General features: G+C 45.9%; 1 protein-coding gene across 2 annotated transcripts in view; it reads right to left on the bottom strand.

Annotated features, from left to right (window-relative positions):
• IL17RD (interleukin 17 receptor D) overlaps nt 1-8,549 on the bottom strand; it is a 78,599-nt gene extending 70,050 nt beyond the window's left edge. For both annotated transcript variants that reach the window (XM_074199127.1, XM_074199128.1), the window contains exon 1: nt 8,421-8,549. In XM_074199127.1, coding sequence (XP_074055228.1) covers nt 8,421-8,546 — 126 coding nt within the window. In that variant the 5' untranslated portion in view covers nt 8,547-8,549. The remainder of the gene's footprint in view (nt 1-8,420) is intronic.
• Between the last annotated feature and the right edge of the window lie 6,152 nt (nt 8,550-14,701).

Raw genomic sequence — 14,701 nt, 5'->3', positions numbered from 1 at the left:
ATGAATGAAAACAAATCCAATTCAAAATTGAATAAAATTCCTCTGGGCCTCCAGCCAAGAGACTATTCTTGGACCAGACTTTTTTCTCAAGTGCCCTGAAGTTTAACCAACTGGAACTTGGGTTTTGTTTAGAGTGCTATCTTGGTTCTTGACCTGTGCAAAAGAAGCATTTTTGTTTTCAAGTGAGAAATGGGGACTTCACCAAGAAGGTGGCTATCTTTAGTATAATTATTCTCTCCAGAGTGGCATATGGGAAAGAGTACACTGAGTCTGGAGAGTGAGGATTTGGTTTAAATAGTGACTTGTAAGCCTGGATAAGACACTCCGTTTCATCATTTGTAAATCAGAGGCTCAGGGATTGGATGAGATGACCATTGAGAGCCATTTCAGCTCCATGATTCAATCAATCAAAAAACATTTATCTTGTGCTAATTCTATCTTGTGCTAATATTGAACATTGTGCTAAGAGCTGAGGATTCAAAAAGAGGCAAAAAACAGTCCCTGTAATGAGGGAGACAACATGCAAACATATATATGATGCAAGATATAGATAGATAGATAGATAGATAGATAGATAGATACGTATGTATGTATATATAAGATAAATAGGAAATAATGAAAAGGGAAGGCACTTAAATTAAGATGGGTAGCGGAAAGCTTCCAGTAAGATAGTATTTTAGCTGGAAGTAAAAGGAAGCCAAAGAGATCATTAATCAGATCAGAGGAGTGAGAGCTTTCCAGGCTTGGGAGATAGCCAAAGAAATTGCCCAGAGCTGAGATGGAGTGTCTCAGAAGGCTAGTGTCACTGGATGGAAGAGTGCCTGTTAAGGAGTGAAGTGAAAGAAGACTTGGAATGGAAGGAGAGGGTTAGGATATGAAGGACTTGGAATGCCAAGAACCATTTTATATTTTAATCCAGGAGCTCATTAAACACTAAAGACGTGGTCAGACCTACACTTCAGGAAATCACTTTAGAGGTTGAATGGAGGATGGATTGGAGTGGGGCAGAGGCTAGAGCAGTAGTTACAGTAGTTACAGTATTACTACTACTGAAGTAGTGCAGGTTTGAGATGATGAGTGTCTCTACCAGGGGATGGCAAGAGCAGAGAAGAGAAGCAGTGCATTTGAAGATGTGAAAACAGCAGACTCCAGCAACAGATAGGAAAGAGGGCGGGAAAGAGGGAGGAATCTCAGATGACTTCTAAGTTGTGAGTCTGAGGGACTGGGAGGATGGTGATGCCCTCAGTTATGGAGAAGAGGGGAGCAGTTAGGGGGAAAAGATAAATTCTGTTTTGGATTTATTGAGTTAAAGATATATACTGGAATCCAGTCCGAGATGTCTGAAAGGCAGTTATAGAAAGGATGGGAGACCAAGAGACTGAATTAAGAAAGGTAGTTTTGCAAATCATCATTAAATCCATGGTAAAATGAGATCACAAGAAGCAGTACAAAGGGAGAAGAGAAGTGAGCCCAGGACAGAGCCCAAAGGAACACCCATAGTTAAAGGGTAAAAACTGGAAAAGAATTCCAAAAAGGAGACAGAAGGAGCAGACAGAGCAGTGGGGAGAAAACCAGGAGAGAATGGTGTCCTGAAAATCTACAAAGGAGAGACTATCAAGAAGGTGTGACCAACAATATCAAAGAGTGTGGAGAGAAAGAATGAGGATAGAGTAAAGGCCATTGGATTTGGCATTTATGAGATCACTGGTCACTTTGCAGAGTCTAGTTTGGGTGGAATAAGGTCAGAAGCCAGATTGTAAGAGATTTAGAAGAGTGTGAAAAGAGAGAAGGGGGTGGCCCCAGTGTAGATGGTTTTCCTAGCAGTTGAGCTATAAAGGAAGAGAAGAGATAAGGGAAGAAGTAAATGGTAATAAAAGGGTCAAATGAGGGTTCTTTTTTTTCAGAATAGGGGAAGACATGGGCACATTTGTAAGCAACAGGGAAAAGGTCAATAAATAAGACAGGTAAGAATTGAAAATAAGCAGAGTGGGGATGACTGAGGGACTAATCATTTGGAGATGGGATGCAAGGTATCTTTTGCTATTGGCTTCCCCCACCTTTGTAACAAATGTATTTCAGTTCTTAGGATGATCCACTTCATTCCCACTGAATTTGCAATATAGTATCATGGAAAGACTATTGGATTTAAATCTGAGGTCCTGAGTTCAAATCCTTCAAGTCCACAACTTCGGGCAAGTCAAATGCAGAAGACAAAAAAATACAGTTCAATTAAGAAAGGTAGTTTTGAGAATCATCAGCATAGAGATGGTCATTAAATCCATGGTAAAATGAGATCATAAGAAGCAGTACAAAGGGAGAAGAGAAGTGAGCCCAGGACAGAGCCCAAAGGGACACCCATAGTTAAAGGGTAAAAACTGGAAAAGAATTCCAAAGGGTCCCTAAGGGTTTAACATTCTGCTACAAGAAGGAAGCAACCTTTAGTAACAAATTTAAACAATGCTTCAAAGAATGTTTTAATAAATTCTGACTTGTTAAGAGGCTAGGGTGTGAGATATGTGACACAATACTGAAAAGTTTACAATTATTAGAATTCCTCCTAATGGTACCATTTGTTTGGGGTTCTGTTGTTTTGGCAAAGATACTGGAGTGGTTTGCCATGTCTTTCTCTACTTCATTCTACAGATGAGGAAACTGAGGCAAACAGATTGAAGTGACTTGCCCAGAGGCCCCCAGCTAGTAAGGGTCTGAGGCCACATCTGAACTCAGGAGAGTCTTTCTGATTACAAGCCCAGTGCTCTATCCTCTGTACCCTTAATGATACCTACAAAGAATCAATGCCCAAAGTTGGACTCTTCCTTTCCCACTAACCAAGCCATGATCAGTGAAGACTGGGCATAATCTGGCCTATCTCCTCCTTTAAAGCCTCAGGCTCCACATATGGAAGGGATCTTGGAGAGCACTGAATGCAAACTACAGCTAACAATTCCCTAGACAACATCCTGGACAAGCGGCCCATTCAGGCATAATACCAGGGAGTCCTGCAGTGATCTGGAAGTTACTTCTTCCTGAAGGCAGTCCAACCCCTTCATTTTACAGATGAGGAAATCTAAGCCCAGGAAAGTGAAGTCCTTTGCTCAAGGTTCTCCTAGCAAAGCCTGAATTCAAACCTCTGACTTTTCTGCTAGCCCTTCTCTGGGACCACCCAGGGCTAGCCTCCCCTCTTTCAGACTTCCCACAAATCTGTATTATCTGTCCCACCCATTTCAGCACTCAATTATATTCTATCTCTATAGAAATCTTACTTCAAGGAAATGATAAGATTCTCAAAGAGAGACAGGAACCAATTCTTACCTTTTTTTCCTCTCTACAGCAACTATTAGTGCACAAACACAGGATCTCAACAAACACCTTCAGAACAGAATTAGTGGATCACACAACAAGGGTTACTGGGTGAGAGGGCTCAGCAAGCTGTTCCACGCTCCAGCCAGAGAAACAAGGCAACAGCTTTTACTAACTAGGGAAGAGAGGTCAGCCTTTCTGACCTGGTCAGAATTCAATACAACATATCCCACAGAATCTCCAGGCAGGGCAGGACCTCTGGGGTCACCTACTGTAACCTGTTCCACAGGGAGGTTCTTGTTTTGAACCAGGGCAAATCCTCTGCTCAGTGTTGATGACTTTTTCACAACGATACCTTTATTTAAAAAAAAAAAGGAAACACAGACACCTTCCTTTTACTAGCAAATTATGCCACTTGGGCTATTACCTACAGGAATATTTTTCAAGAAAATGAATGAGAAGTTAAGCGGACGGAAGCAAAAAAGCCAACCAAAACAATTTGGATTAGAATTTTTGTTTAATGTGTGGGTAGAGTGGCAGCCTAGACAGGAACCAATGCTAGATTTGGAATCAGAAAGTCCTGGGTTGGAAATATGCTAACTAATCACTTAATTATTAGTTACTAATCATTATTCATTAATCATTGGTCTTAATTCTTCTATGCTAAATAGAGACAACTCTAACCCCAATTCTCTCAGGTTTGCAGGGACACTATCTTGCATAAAAAAGGCTACATTCATATTAGGACCATAATCAGAGATGTTTCAAGGACACAGTCTTAATGGAGAGGACTACAAGTTCTAAAACTCTTTTGAAAAAAAGATTTCTCTTAAAATCAAAAAACATTAAAAAGTGCCTATGTTGTACCAGGCACTGTGCTGCGGAAACAAAGATGAAAACAGTCCCTCAAAGTGATTCTATTTTCCTAAGGAAGACAACCTGTCTATATATAAAGAGGCCCCAAAACTTAGAGCAGTTTTAAACTATTAACACTTAAGATCAAACGAAGCCTTTTGGGGACGCTCTTAAGTATTTTCCTCATAAATACCAGGGGTGATTGGGGGTAGACTGGGTGTGCTAACAGCTGCCAGGGAGCAGGAAGAGTTTCATGCTTGAGGTGAGCTCTGAAACTAGAGACTCTAATAGTTCATTTTACAAATGAGGAAACTAAGGGGGGGCTAGAGTGGGGGTGGTCCAAGGGAACCCCCGTAACTGGATTTAAACTCAGGTCTTCTAATTCCAAATTCAGTTCTCTGATTGAAGGAATTTAGATGATTATTAAGAACAACAAACTCTCCCAAGTACCCAGAAAAATTCAGAAAGGGATGGAGCAAATAAGATTTTATTTCTATTATTCTATTATCTTGTTAAAAATATCATTTTTGGTGGGCGGGTAGGTGGCGCAGATACTTGCAAAAAAAATGTCATTTTTAGGGACACCTAGGTAGTGCAGTGGATAGAATACTGGTCCTGGAGTCAGGAGAACCTGAGTTCAAATCCAGTCTCAAAACACTTAATACTTACTTATTAGCTGTATGACCTTGGGCAAGTCTCTTTTTTTTAGGTTTTTTTTTTGCAAGGCAGTGGGGGGTTAAGCGGCTTGCCCAAGGCCACACAGCTGGATTTGAACTCAGGTATTCCTGACTCCAGGGCCAGTGCTCTATCCACTGTGCCACCTAGCTGTCCCCTATGGGCAAGTCTCTTAACCCCATTGCCTTGTCCAAAAAAGTGTTATTTTTTCCATTTGTATAAATGTCAATAGTATAGATTTTTATGGGTTTCTGTTTGATTGTTGCCTGTATGATCTCAGATAAGTCTTGTCTCCCCTCTGCTTCTTTCTTACACCTCTAAAAGGAGGTCAGGACACTTTCTAGAAGGTTCATGAACACCTGCTAATAAAACAATATGTAGCTGATTCACAAACAGACTTCTGCTATGATTTTATACTCAAGGGGTTAGAGGCCCCCAATTTTACAGGAGACTCAATACAGAGTTTCCCTTCCTTATTCTATAGCTTCCTACACTGGTCTCTTTTCAAATATAAAACTTTTAGTATAGTGCTGACATGCCACAGCATAAATGCTTAAAAATTACTATGACCTATATTGATCATAGTGCCGATCATCTGCCGATCTATATTGATCATAGTGACTTCAACGTAAGGATAATAATCTATTTTGCTTATAATGACTATAACAGAAAGATTATAAACTATTGATTACAAAAAAATCTTAGGAAGCAAAACTTGGGGAACAGTCTCAATATCCCCACTCAGGGAGTGGCACACTCATACACTGGAGCAAATCTCTCCATGTGGGGAAGGACATGAGGGAGTTAGAATAAACCAAAGAAAGAAAAGCATTGATAAAATGCTCCATCTGGGTCAAGAATTCCTGCTGGTGACTCCTAAGTTCAGTACTCACCACTATACCACACTGCTTCCCCTCCCTAAATACTTGCTAGTGTTTTTCAGCCATTACAGTCCTTTCCAACTCTCACTGACCCATTTGGGGATTTTCTTGGCAATACTGGCATGGTTTGCCATGTCCTTCTCCAGTTCATTTTATGAAAAGGAAACTGAGGCAAAGACACCTGGGCTCCTTGCCTAGGATCACCCAGCTGGTAAATGACTAAGGTTGGATTTGAACTCAGGAAGAGGAGTCTTTTCTGATTCCAGTTGCAACACTCTCACCCAGCTGTCCCTGTGTGTATCTGAGGGGGGAAAAATCTGGGTCCCACTGCCAGTTCTAATGTTTCCTAGAAGCAAGCTACTGATTGAGTTACTTGCCGTTAGAATATAAACTCCTTGGGTTTAGGGGTTGTTTCACTTTTCACTTGTCTCCCCAGCAGGTCCTTATAAATAAATTTGTATGTGTGGATTGTTGGATTTCATCTCTGAAGTCGTTTCCCTGTCTACAGACTGGGAATGAGAACCATTTAATTATTTAGTATGAATCATTCATGCTGCCTTTACTAATGTGGTCATTTCGGGAGAAATATTTTAAAAGCCTTCAAGTACCCTAGAAATGTGAGTCATGAGAAAGACAACTCTTGGTGAGTTTGAGAAGCCTTTAAATGGATCCACTGCTCTCTCTGTCTGGTTGGGCCTTTGGTTTTGTTTTTTAATTAGGGCAGTAGTAAAAGGTAGCATGGAAGGTAGAAAGTGGCATGGAAGGATTACTGATGGCACTGACTTTAGCTAAAGATGAAATGAGAAGATGAAGGCAGACGAAGGCCTGTCATGGCCCCCTTACTTCCAAACGGACACGCTTGAGGTCTCTTTTAAGGACTTTGGAATTGATTTTGAAGCAGGGGAGCCATCAGCACAGGACCGCCCAGGATGGCATGCCCTCATCCAAGAGGCGGCTGTGCTCTAGGAGCAAGACAGAATGAAAGAAGCTCAAAAGAAATGTGAGAAGCAAAAATTTAGGGAATCCACCCCAGGTGTTCACAAGGACTATCTGTGCCTGACTTGTGGGGAACATTCTGAGCGGGTCCTGGGCAGCTCAGCCGCTGTTGGACACACTCTAACACGTCTCTAGTCCTGTGATACTGTTTGGGTCTTCTTACATAAGGACCAAGCAACCTCCAAAGGTAAAATGTAGCCAGAGAAAAGTGTTGGCCCCAGCTCCCTAACAGCGGCATCTCCTCTTTGTTCCTGCCCTCTCTTCTGCATCTGTCCCCTGTTCATCTTCCAAACTACCAGCCACCACCACCACCAAGGAACATCTCCCCTGGCATATCCCTCCCCCAGGCCAGTGAGGTCCTGGGAAGTGGGGGGTGGCATCAAAGTGGACCTCAGGGCCTGCTGGGGAGCCAGCCGAGGCGCTGGGACCCCGGGAAAGGGAGATCACAAGAAACCAAGTCAGAAACTCCATCCTGGGGTGCACCCATTCCTGGAACGGGGGCAGGGAACCGTGGGAGGCAGGAGGGGGACAGGGGTCTTGGGGAAGTTCCGGGGGCTAGTGAGGAAGACCTTGGCCATCGACCCAGCCCCCTTCAGGTTCTCCTGGGGACGTCTAGAGCCAGTTTCGGAGAGGAGGCCTGGGAACCCGCCCGCTCCAGCATCCTCGGAACTCTGGAAGCCTCAGTTTCCACATCTCTCAAACCAGAGGCTCGGACGGGCAGACCTCGGAGAACGCGACCTGCTTTCAACTGGGATCTTGGGCACTCCGAACTATCAAAGGGGGGGTCCCCAGGGCGGGGGGGGCCCGGTGGCCTCCGGGGTCCAGGCAGGGAGGGGGCCGAGCAGCAGGGGAAGGGCTCCCAAGGCTAGGGGCTTCCCTCCCCTCGGCCACCCCGCCCCCCGCCCCCCGCCCCCCGCCGAGCCGCCGGCGGCAGCAGCAAAGACTTGACGGCTTTAAAGAGCCCCAGACCGGAACCAAGGCCACAGCCGAGCAGTGGGGAGGGGGGCGCGCAGGGGGCCGGGGACTCCCCCCAAACACAGCCTGAGAAAGGGGAGGGAACCCCTAAACGAGCCGCCAGACAGCTGTGCCCAGAGCCCCAGCGGGGCCGGGGGGGGCTCCCTCCCTCCCTCCCGCGACAAAAGGTGCGGGGCAGGGGGCAAACGGCGCCCCCCGCCCCCTCGCCTCATTAGCAGCACAAAGCCCGGGCTTCCGGCGGCCCCTTTCATCCCGGGAGCCGGGGCCGGGGTGCAGGGGTGCAGGGGCCCGTGGGAAAGCCCCCGGCCTCCCACCCAAGGCACCTGTGCGCCCTGGGGCCGGCTGGCGGGGGCAGACTCGGGGCCCTCCCGGGCCCCCCCCGGGCCCCACTGAGCCTCCAGCCCCAAGTGTCCCCCCCCTCGGCCACCTTCACCCCCTTTCCCCCTCCCAGGTGGCACCGACCCTCCGGCCGCAGGTGCCCCCCGGCCCCCCCCGACCCCCCTTCACTCCCTGGCCCCCCCGAGCCCCACTGACCCTCCGGCCGCACTGATCCTGGAGACACAGGTGCCCCCCCCGGCCCCCCATATTCACTCCCCGGCCCCCCCCGGGCCCCACTGACCCTCCGGCCGCAGGTGCCCCCCCGCCCCCCCGGCCCCCGGGACCGCACTGATCCTGGAGGCGCAGCTGCCCCCCCGGCCCCCCCATCTTCACTCCCCGCCCCCCCCGGGCCCCACTGACCCTCCAGCCGCAGGTGTCCCCCGGCGGCCCCCTCCGGCCCGGCCCCGCGGCCACGGCCAGCCGCGAGCCGTTGAGGCAGGCGTGGACGGTGAAGAAGAAGGAGCAGAGCTGCAGCCAGGGCGCCATGCTGCGGGCCGGGGCCGGGGCCGGGGCCCGAGTCTCCGGGGCCCGAGTCCGCTCCGCCCGGCTCCGCTCCGCCGCCGCGGCTGCTCCGGCTCGGCTCGCCGCCCGGACTGGGGGCGGGGGCGCCGGGAGCAGGGGAGGAGGGGGCCGGGGAGCGCGCCGAGCATGCGCTGCGGGGAGGGGCGGGCCCGCCGGGGCCCCCTCCTCCTCCCCTTCCTCCTCCCCCCCCTCCTCCCCCTCCTCCTCCTCCTCCTCCCCTTCCTCCTCCTCCCCTCCTCCTCCTCCCCCTCCTCCTCCTCCCCTCCTCCTCCTCCCCTTCCTCCTCCTCCCCCTCCTCCTCCTCCTCCTCCCCTTCCTCCTCCTCCCCTCCTCCTCCCCCTCCTCCTCCTCCCCTCCTCCTCCTCCCCCTCCTCTTCCTCCCAGCGGCTCCCAGGAGCAGAAAGGCGGGGGGCGGGGCGGTCCCCTCCGGGAAGCCCCGGCGCCCCCAAAGGGAGAAGCCCGGCGGGTGGGGGGCCCAGCGGCGGCATCTGAACGAGGCCAGCCGCCCCCCTCGTGCCTCTTTCGGGGTGCGGATCACCCAGAAGAGAAGCCACTTCCTGTGGGGGGCGCAGAGGGGGTCCAGGCCTGGGAGGACAGTGGCACCCACCTCCCCTCTGCCAGAGGGCCCTTCTCATGCCGGGAGTTCCCAGCCGAAGCGGGGGGCCGTGTTAGTGACCCCCCCCCAGTCCTCAGCCAGCCTCTAAACCTTCTCCCAGGCACCTCGCTGCCTGTGCCCTGTCTCCCCTCCAAGGCTGGCAGCTCCCAACTTCTTTCCAGGGAGTCTCACAATGGGCAAAGCCGGCTCACTTAGTGAGTGCCTGTGGCCGGCCGGGGAATTGAGGGGGGCTCGTCCTGGCCATGCGCCTTCTCAGCTCTGCTTCCTTCCCTGCCCATCTCCTCTCCTTGCCCCTATTTCTAACCCTCAAGGGGTGCCCCCAAAGATGCCATGGACCTGAGCAATAAAAAGCCGAAGGTCCAGTCTCAGGGCTTTAATTTGGCTCATTCTGCAGAGAGGGGACTTCTCTGGTTTCTTCAAATTGCCAGACACTTTCCTCGGGGTCCTCAGGCAGCTGGGTGGCACAGTGGATAGAGCATCGGCCCTGAAGTCAGGAGGACCTGGGTTCAAATTCGACTTCAGACACTAAGTAATGACCTAGCTGTGTGGCCTTAGGCAAGTCACTTAACCCCACTGCCTTGCAAAAACCTAAAAAAACAAAAAAGAAAAGAAAAAGCTTCATTGATCCCCCATTTCCCTTAGTGTAACTACAAACTCAAACTAATTACACAGAGCTCCCTATAGCATACTCTGTTTCCAGCCATGATTTCTGGTTTCTGTTACAAGAATGTCCTATCTCTCCTTTGTACCTACAATGTTCTTCTTTCTCACTTCCAGCAAGTTGGCATAGTACATTGAAGACTAGTCTTGGAGTCAGAAAGTTCTAAGTTTCCACCATCCTTCCAACACCGAGCAGCCGCTCTCCTATCACCTCCCCATTTTCCTTGGCTATCAATTCCCAATGAATGACTTTTTCATTGAAGAAATGGATCAGTAGCTTCCTCAATGAGTGATCTTAAGCAAATCATCTTTACTTCCCTGGGTCTCAGTGCTGTCCTCTGCATGGAGGTAAGGTTAGATGTTTGCCCACTCTTTCTTAGATTGTGTCTTATTTGGTAGCAATGGAAGAGAATGAAGAATAAGGAAATATGAAAAATAGTGGAGAAAAACCACAATGAATGCTCACGAGGCCTATTACCTTGAAATAGAGCTACCTTTTGATATAGATATGTACAGATATAATTTTCAGTTCTAATAATTGCAGATCCCCATTAAACAGAAAGCTTTGTTCTACAGATCGACTTCTGCTGTCGAGCCATGTAATCACAATGATAAAGATTCATGCATCTAGGTGTATTAGGAAGAAAATCCTAATAGAGTCATGCCTAAGCCTCTGGCCTGCACCTGAAGCAGCCACAAATACAAAGAGTAGGAATATCAGATAGGATTTTGGCATGGGACACAACCAAGTTCCGTGAAGAACCATGTTCATATAGAGTAGTAGATGTTTGGGGTCTGAAACCTAGTTTGCATCATTTTGTCACCATTGAGCAATATATAGTTTATTAACACCTGGGGTAATTCCCTCTTCGGTTATGGGCCTCCCAGCAAAAGCTACCCCCATGACCAAAATACTCTGTGATCTAAATATTCTCAAAATCACAACCTCAGAAGTCCTCTTCAATATGTTTACTTTCAATATGTTTACCTACACCCAAAGGATAGTTCAAAGCAAAAGTATTAAATAAAACAGGATAGGAAGAAAAGCAGCAATAGAAAAAAAAACTCCTAAAAATCTGGGCCATATTCTCCCACAGATTTACTTCGCTGAGAAAAGTGACCATATTTGGCTATCATACACAAGGGATTGTGTGTGCCCAGGATCCCTGCGAGATTAATGCAACTCCTACTTCTGATAATTTGCAAGGTTGCGGATGTCCTCCTCCCCCTGCTGGCTGCCCTCTGCTGTGGGCATTGGGTCCAGTAAGCTTCTTTCTTCTTTTATAGCCTCTTGCTAGGTATGTATTCATTGGTACTGCCACCTAATGGCCTCAGCTAGAATCCTTAGCTGAGGTACTACCTCTTTCTTCTACCTCTTCCTTACATTTGTCTTTTAACTTAGAGCCTGGACTTTAATGCTTTAAACTAGCCCTCAGACATCCAATCACCAGACTAGGAAAAACAACCAGAGTTTTAGCCTCTTGGGAAAAGATCCTTTGAAATATTGAGCTAATTAGTCAACTAATAAAAGCCTTGAGGTTCTAATTATGTAGTCTTTCTTCATAAACTATTACATTTTGCTAAAAGGATCAATATCTCAGTTCCAAAACTCCATCCGACTTATGGTTAGAAAGTTCCCTTCAACTCCTCTTAATTCCTTTTTTTAAATATTTTTTTTACTTTTTTTTCAAGGCAAGTGGGGTTAAGTGGCTTGCCCAAGGCCACACAGCTAGGTCATTATTAAGTGTCTGAGGCTGAATTTGAGTTCAGGTCCTCCTGACTCCAGGGCCAGTGCTCTATCCACTGTGCCACCTAGCCACCCCAACTCCTCTTAATTCCTAATCATCAACATACATCCCTCTCAAACAATTTCAAGAATCTGAAATCTCAACAAATCCAAAGGATTTGGCACCCTAGTTTCCCTGCACCTCCCAAGATCCTTTGAGTTATTAGCAAATTCATCCAAGTAAGAACAAATTGAGAGAAAACAACATGGCCATTGTTCTAGACAAGGGCAAAAGCAGAAAAGGATTGAAAAGTGAGAATAATTGTCTCAGGCAAGTCCTTAAAATAGTGATTCCAGAAAGAACTCATGAAAGGGAGAAGGGAACTGAAGTAGAGGAGGGATCCGAAGTTGGGTAGGTGATCAGAAATCTTGGATGTATTAAATGAACAAGTGAAAATGGCCATGAAGAAAACAAAGATGACTAGTCCAATTAAATGAAACAGTCCTGGATAACAAAAGAGAAGATAACAAAATAGATAACAAAAATGGTAAAAGTCAGATAGAATGATCTTGATTATCAGCATTTCCATTTAAGTTTAAAGATGTAAAATGGGGATCCCAATAACCACTTTAGTCAGCAAACATTTGCTCTTCCAAATAGAGAAAGATGATTGTCAAGAATAACACCACTTTAGAAACAGTGATTAAAACACTCAAAGGAAGGATGCTGGAAGATTATGAGCAAGATCATAAAGCAGTAGAAGGGGGTGGCTAGGTGGATAGAGCACCAGCCCTGGAGTCAGGAGGACCTGAGTTCAAATCTGGCTTCAGATATGTAATAATTACCTAGCTGTGTGACCTTGGGCAAGTCACTTAACCCCATTTGCCTTGCAAAAAAAAAAGAAGAGAGATCAAATTTGTAGAAATCTTGGCACCAAAAAGACTGAAAGATACACCATTCCAAGAACACCAAAGACACACTAAACCAAGTGATAGGAAGGACAGTATAAAGTGAAAGGGAAGGAGGACTGTATAAAGACATTAAATGGAAAAAATTCATTAGCATTTCTACAACTACCTATTTACTGTTTTCATTATCAGTGGCAGAGGAATACATCACCGTTGTATTTGTCTTTCTCAGATGACAGATACCACACTATTTAGTGCATCACTATTTATGTACATGAAGTCTTTTCTACTCGGTAGGATTGCACTGCATTGGCATAGCCCTGGAGACCTTATGGGTACCTCCATATGGTGATTGAAGGAGGAGTTCTTAAGATTAGAGTTTTTTAAAATCCCTTAATTTTTGATTCTAGAAAGTTCTTTGCTGGCTATCAGTAATGCCAATTGATAAGAGAAAATGAAAATGAGCATTATGATGTGCAATTGAGACTTCAACTTGTTGAATTTAGTTATCAAAGCCTAAAAATGGGAAGTGGAGAAAAGAACAGATGCCAACCTAAACTATCAATATTTTTCTTTTATTTATTTATTTTGGGTTTTGTGGGCATGGGGTTAAATGACCTGCCCAAGGTCACATAGCTAATAAGTATCATGTACCAGAGACTGAATTTGAACTCAGGTCCCCCAGACTCCAGGGCCAGTACTTTATTTACTGCCACCTAGCTGCCCAATTATCAAATTTTCTTAAAGGACTTTGACCTTTGTAATCCAATTGCTATAACTAGAAACCCCAAACAAAAATAAAACCACTTGATTTACTTTCCAAATAAAAGATATAGAAGCCAGGGGACAGCTAGGTGGTACAGTGGATAGAGCACCAGCCCTGGTCAGGAGGACCTGAGTTCAAATCCGACCTCAGGAACTTAATAACTATTTAGCTGTGTGACCTTGGGCAAGTCACACTTTCTTGCAAAAACAAAATAAACAAAAAGGAGATACAAAAGACAACAGCAGCTTTGGTTTGGAATACAAGCTCATTTATAAAATCTTATGGAAAAATATTGGTGGAGCACCATGAGCTGTAGCATTTCTTGATAAAGAGTAAGAAGCAATAGAGTAGAAGTTTATAATTTATAGAAAACTTGACAAGAGGACCAATTAGTCAAAGTCAGGGTATTGTAATATAAAAACCGAAAGGGGATCAACAAAGGGACAAGAAATGGAGGAAATCTGTAAATATTTTTTATAACAGATTCTTCTTATCTCAAGGGTAGGGGAGCAACCACATTTGGACACCAATGGATGAATTAGTGAAAAAAAGCACTGGCTTTAAACAGCTTATATTTTAATGGGAAAAACAATATCCATAGAGGAGCTGGTGGTCAGGGTGAACTACTTTGGTCAAAAAGCTATAAGGAGGGTGGCTAGGTGGTGTAGTGGATAAAGCACCAGCCTTGGAGTCAGGAGTACCTGGGCTCAAATCCGGTCTCAGACACTTAATAATTGCCTAGCTGTGTGGCCTTGGGTGAGCCACTTAACCCTATTGCCTTGCAAAAAAAAAACCCCTAAAAAAATAGCTACAAGGAGGGTAGGGGGAGGGAAGTAAGATTGGGAGAAAAATTGCAAAACTCAAATAAAATCTTTAATAAAAAAGTTATAAGGCGTATGGGTAGATGGTGTAGTGGACTCAGGAGGACCTGAGTTCAAATTCAACCTCAGACAATTAAAATTACCTTAACCCCATTGCCTTACCAAAAAAACAAAAACTAAAAGGATGATAGCTGGGGCTAAAAGGGAGTTGACTGATACAGTCCATCCAGGAACAATGTTAGAAATGATTTAAACACAGTTCCTGATTCCAGAACTACAGAACGTAGATGGGGAAGTTAAAAGAGAAAAGGAAAAGAGGGAGATAACTGGCAAAGAGACTGAAGAAGAGATGACTAGAAAGAAGGGAGAGATGGAAGGTGGGGGAAGGGAACTTTCCTAAAAGTGTTCTGGAAGAGCTAGCAGCTACCAATCAGAGGAGGCTGGGGAAGTGATCAGAAATCATAGTCTTGGATATATTAAATGAAGAAGTAAAAATGACAATGAAGAAAACAAAGATGGGTAGAGTACGATCAAATGAAACGATAATAACTTGAATTTCTAAAACACTTTAAAAGATTTGAAAAGCACTTTGCACATAGTATCTCATTTGGTACTCACAAC

Source organism: Macrotis lagotis, chromosome 8 (genome assembly GCF_037893015.1).
Source record: "Macrotis lagotis isolate mMagLag1 chromosome 8, bilby.v1.9.chrom.fasta, whole genome shotgun sequence".
Classification (NCBI taxonomy): Eukaryota; Metazoa; Chordata; class Mammalia; order Peramelemorphia; family Peramelidae; genus Macrotis; species Macrotis lagotis.
Note: the sequence above shows the minus strand (reverse complement) of the source record. Positions and strands in the feature narration are given on the sequence as shown.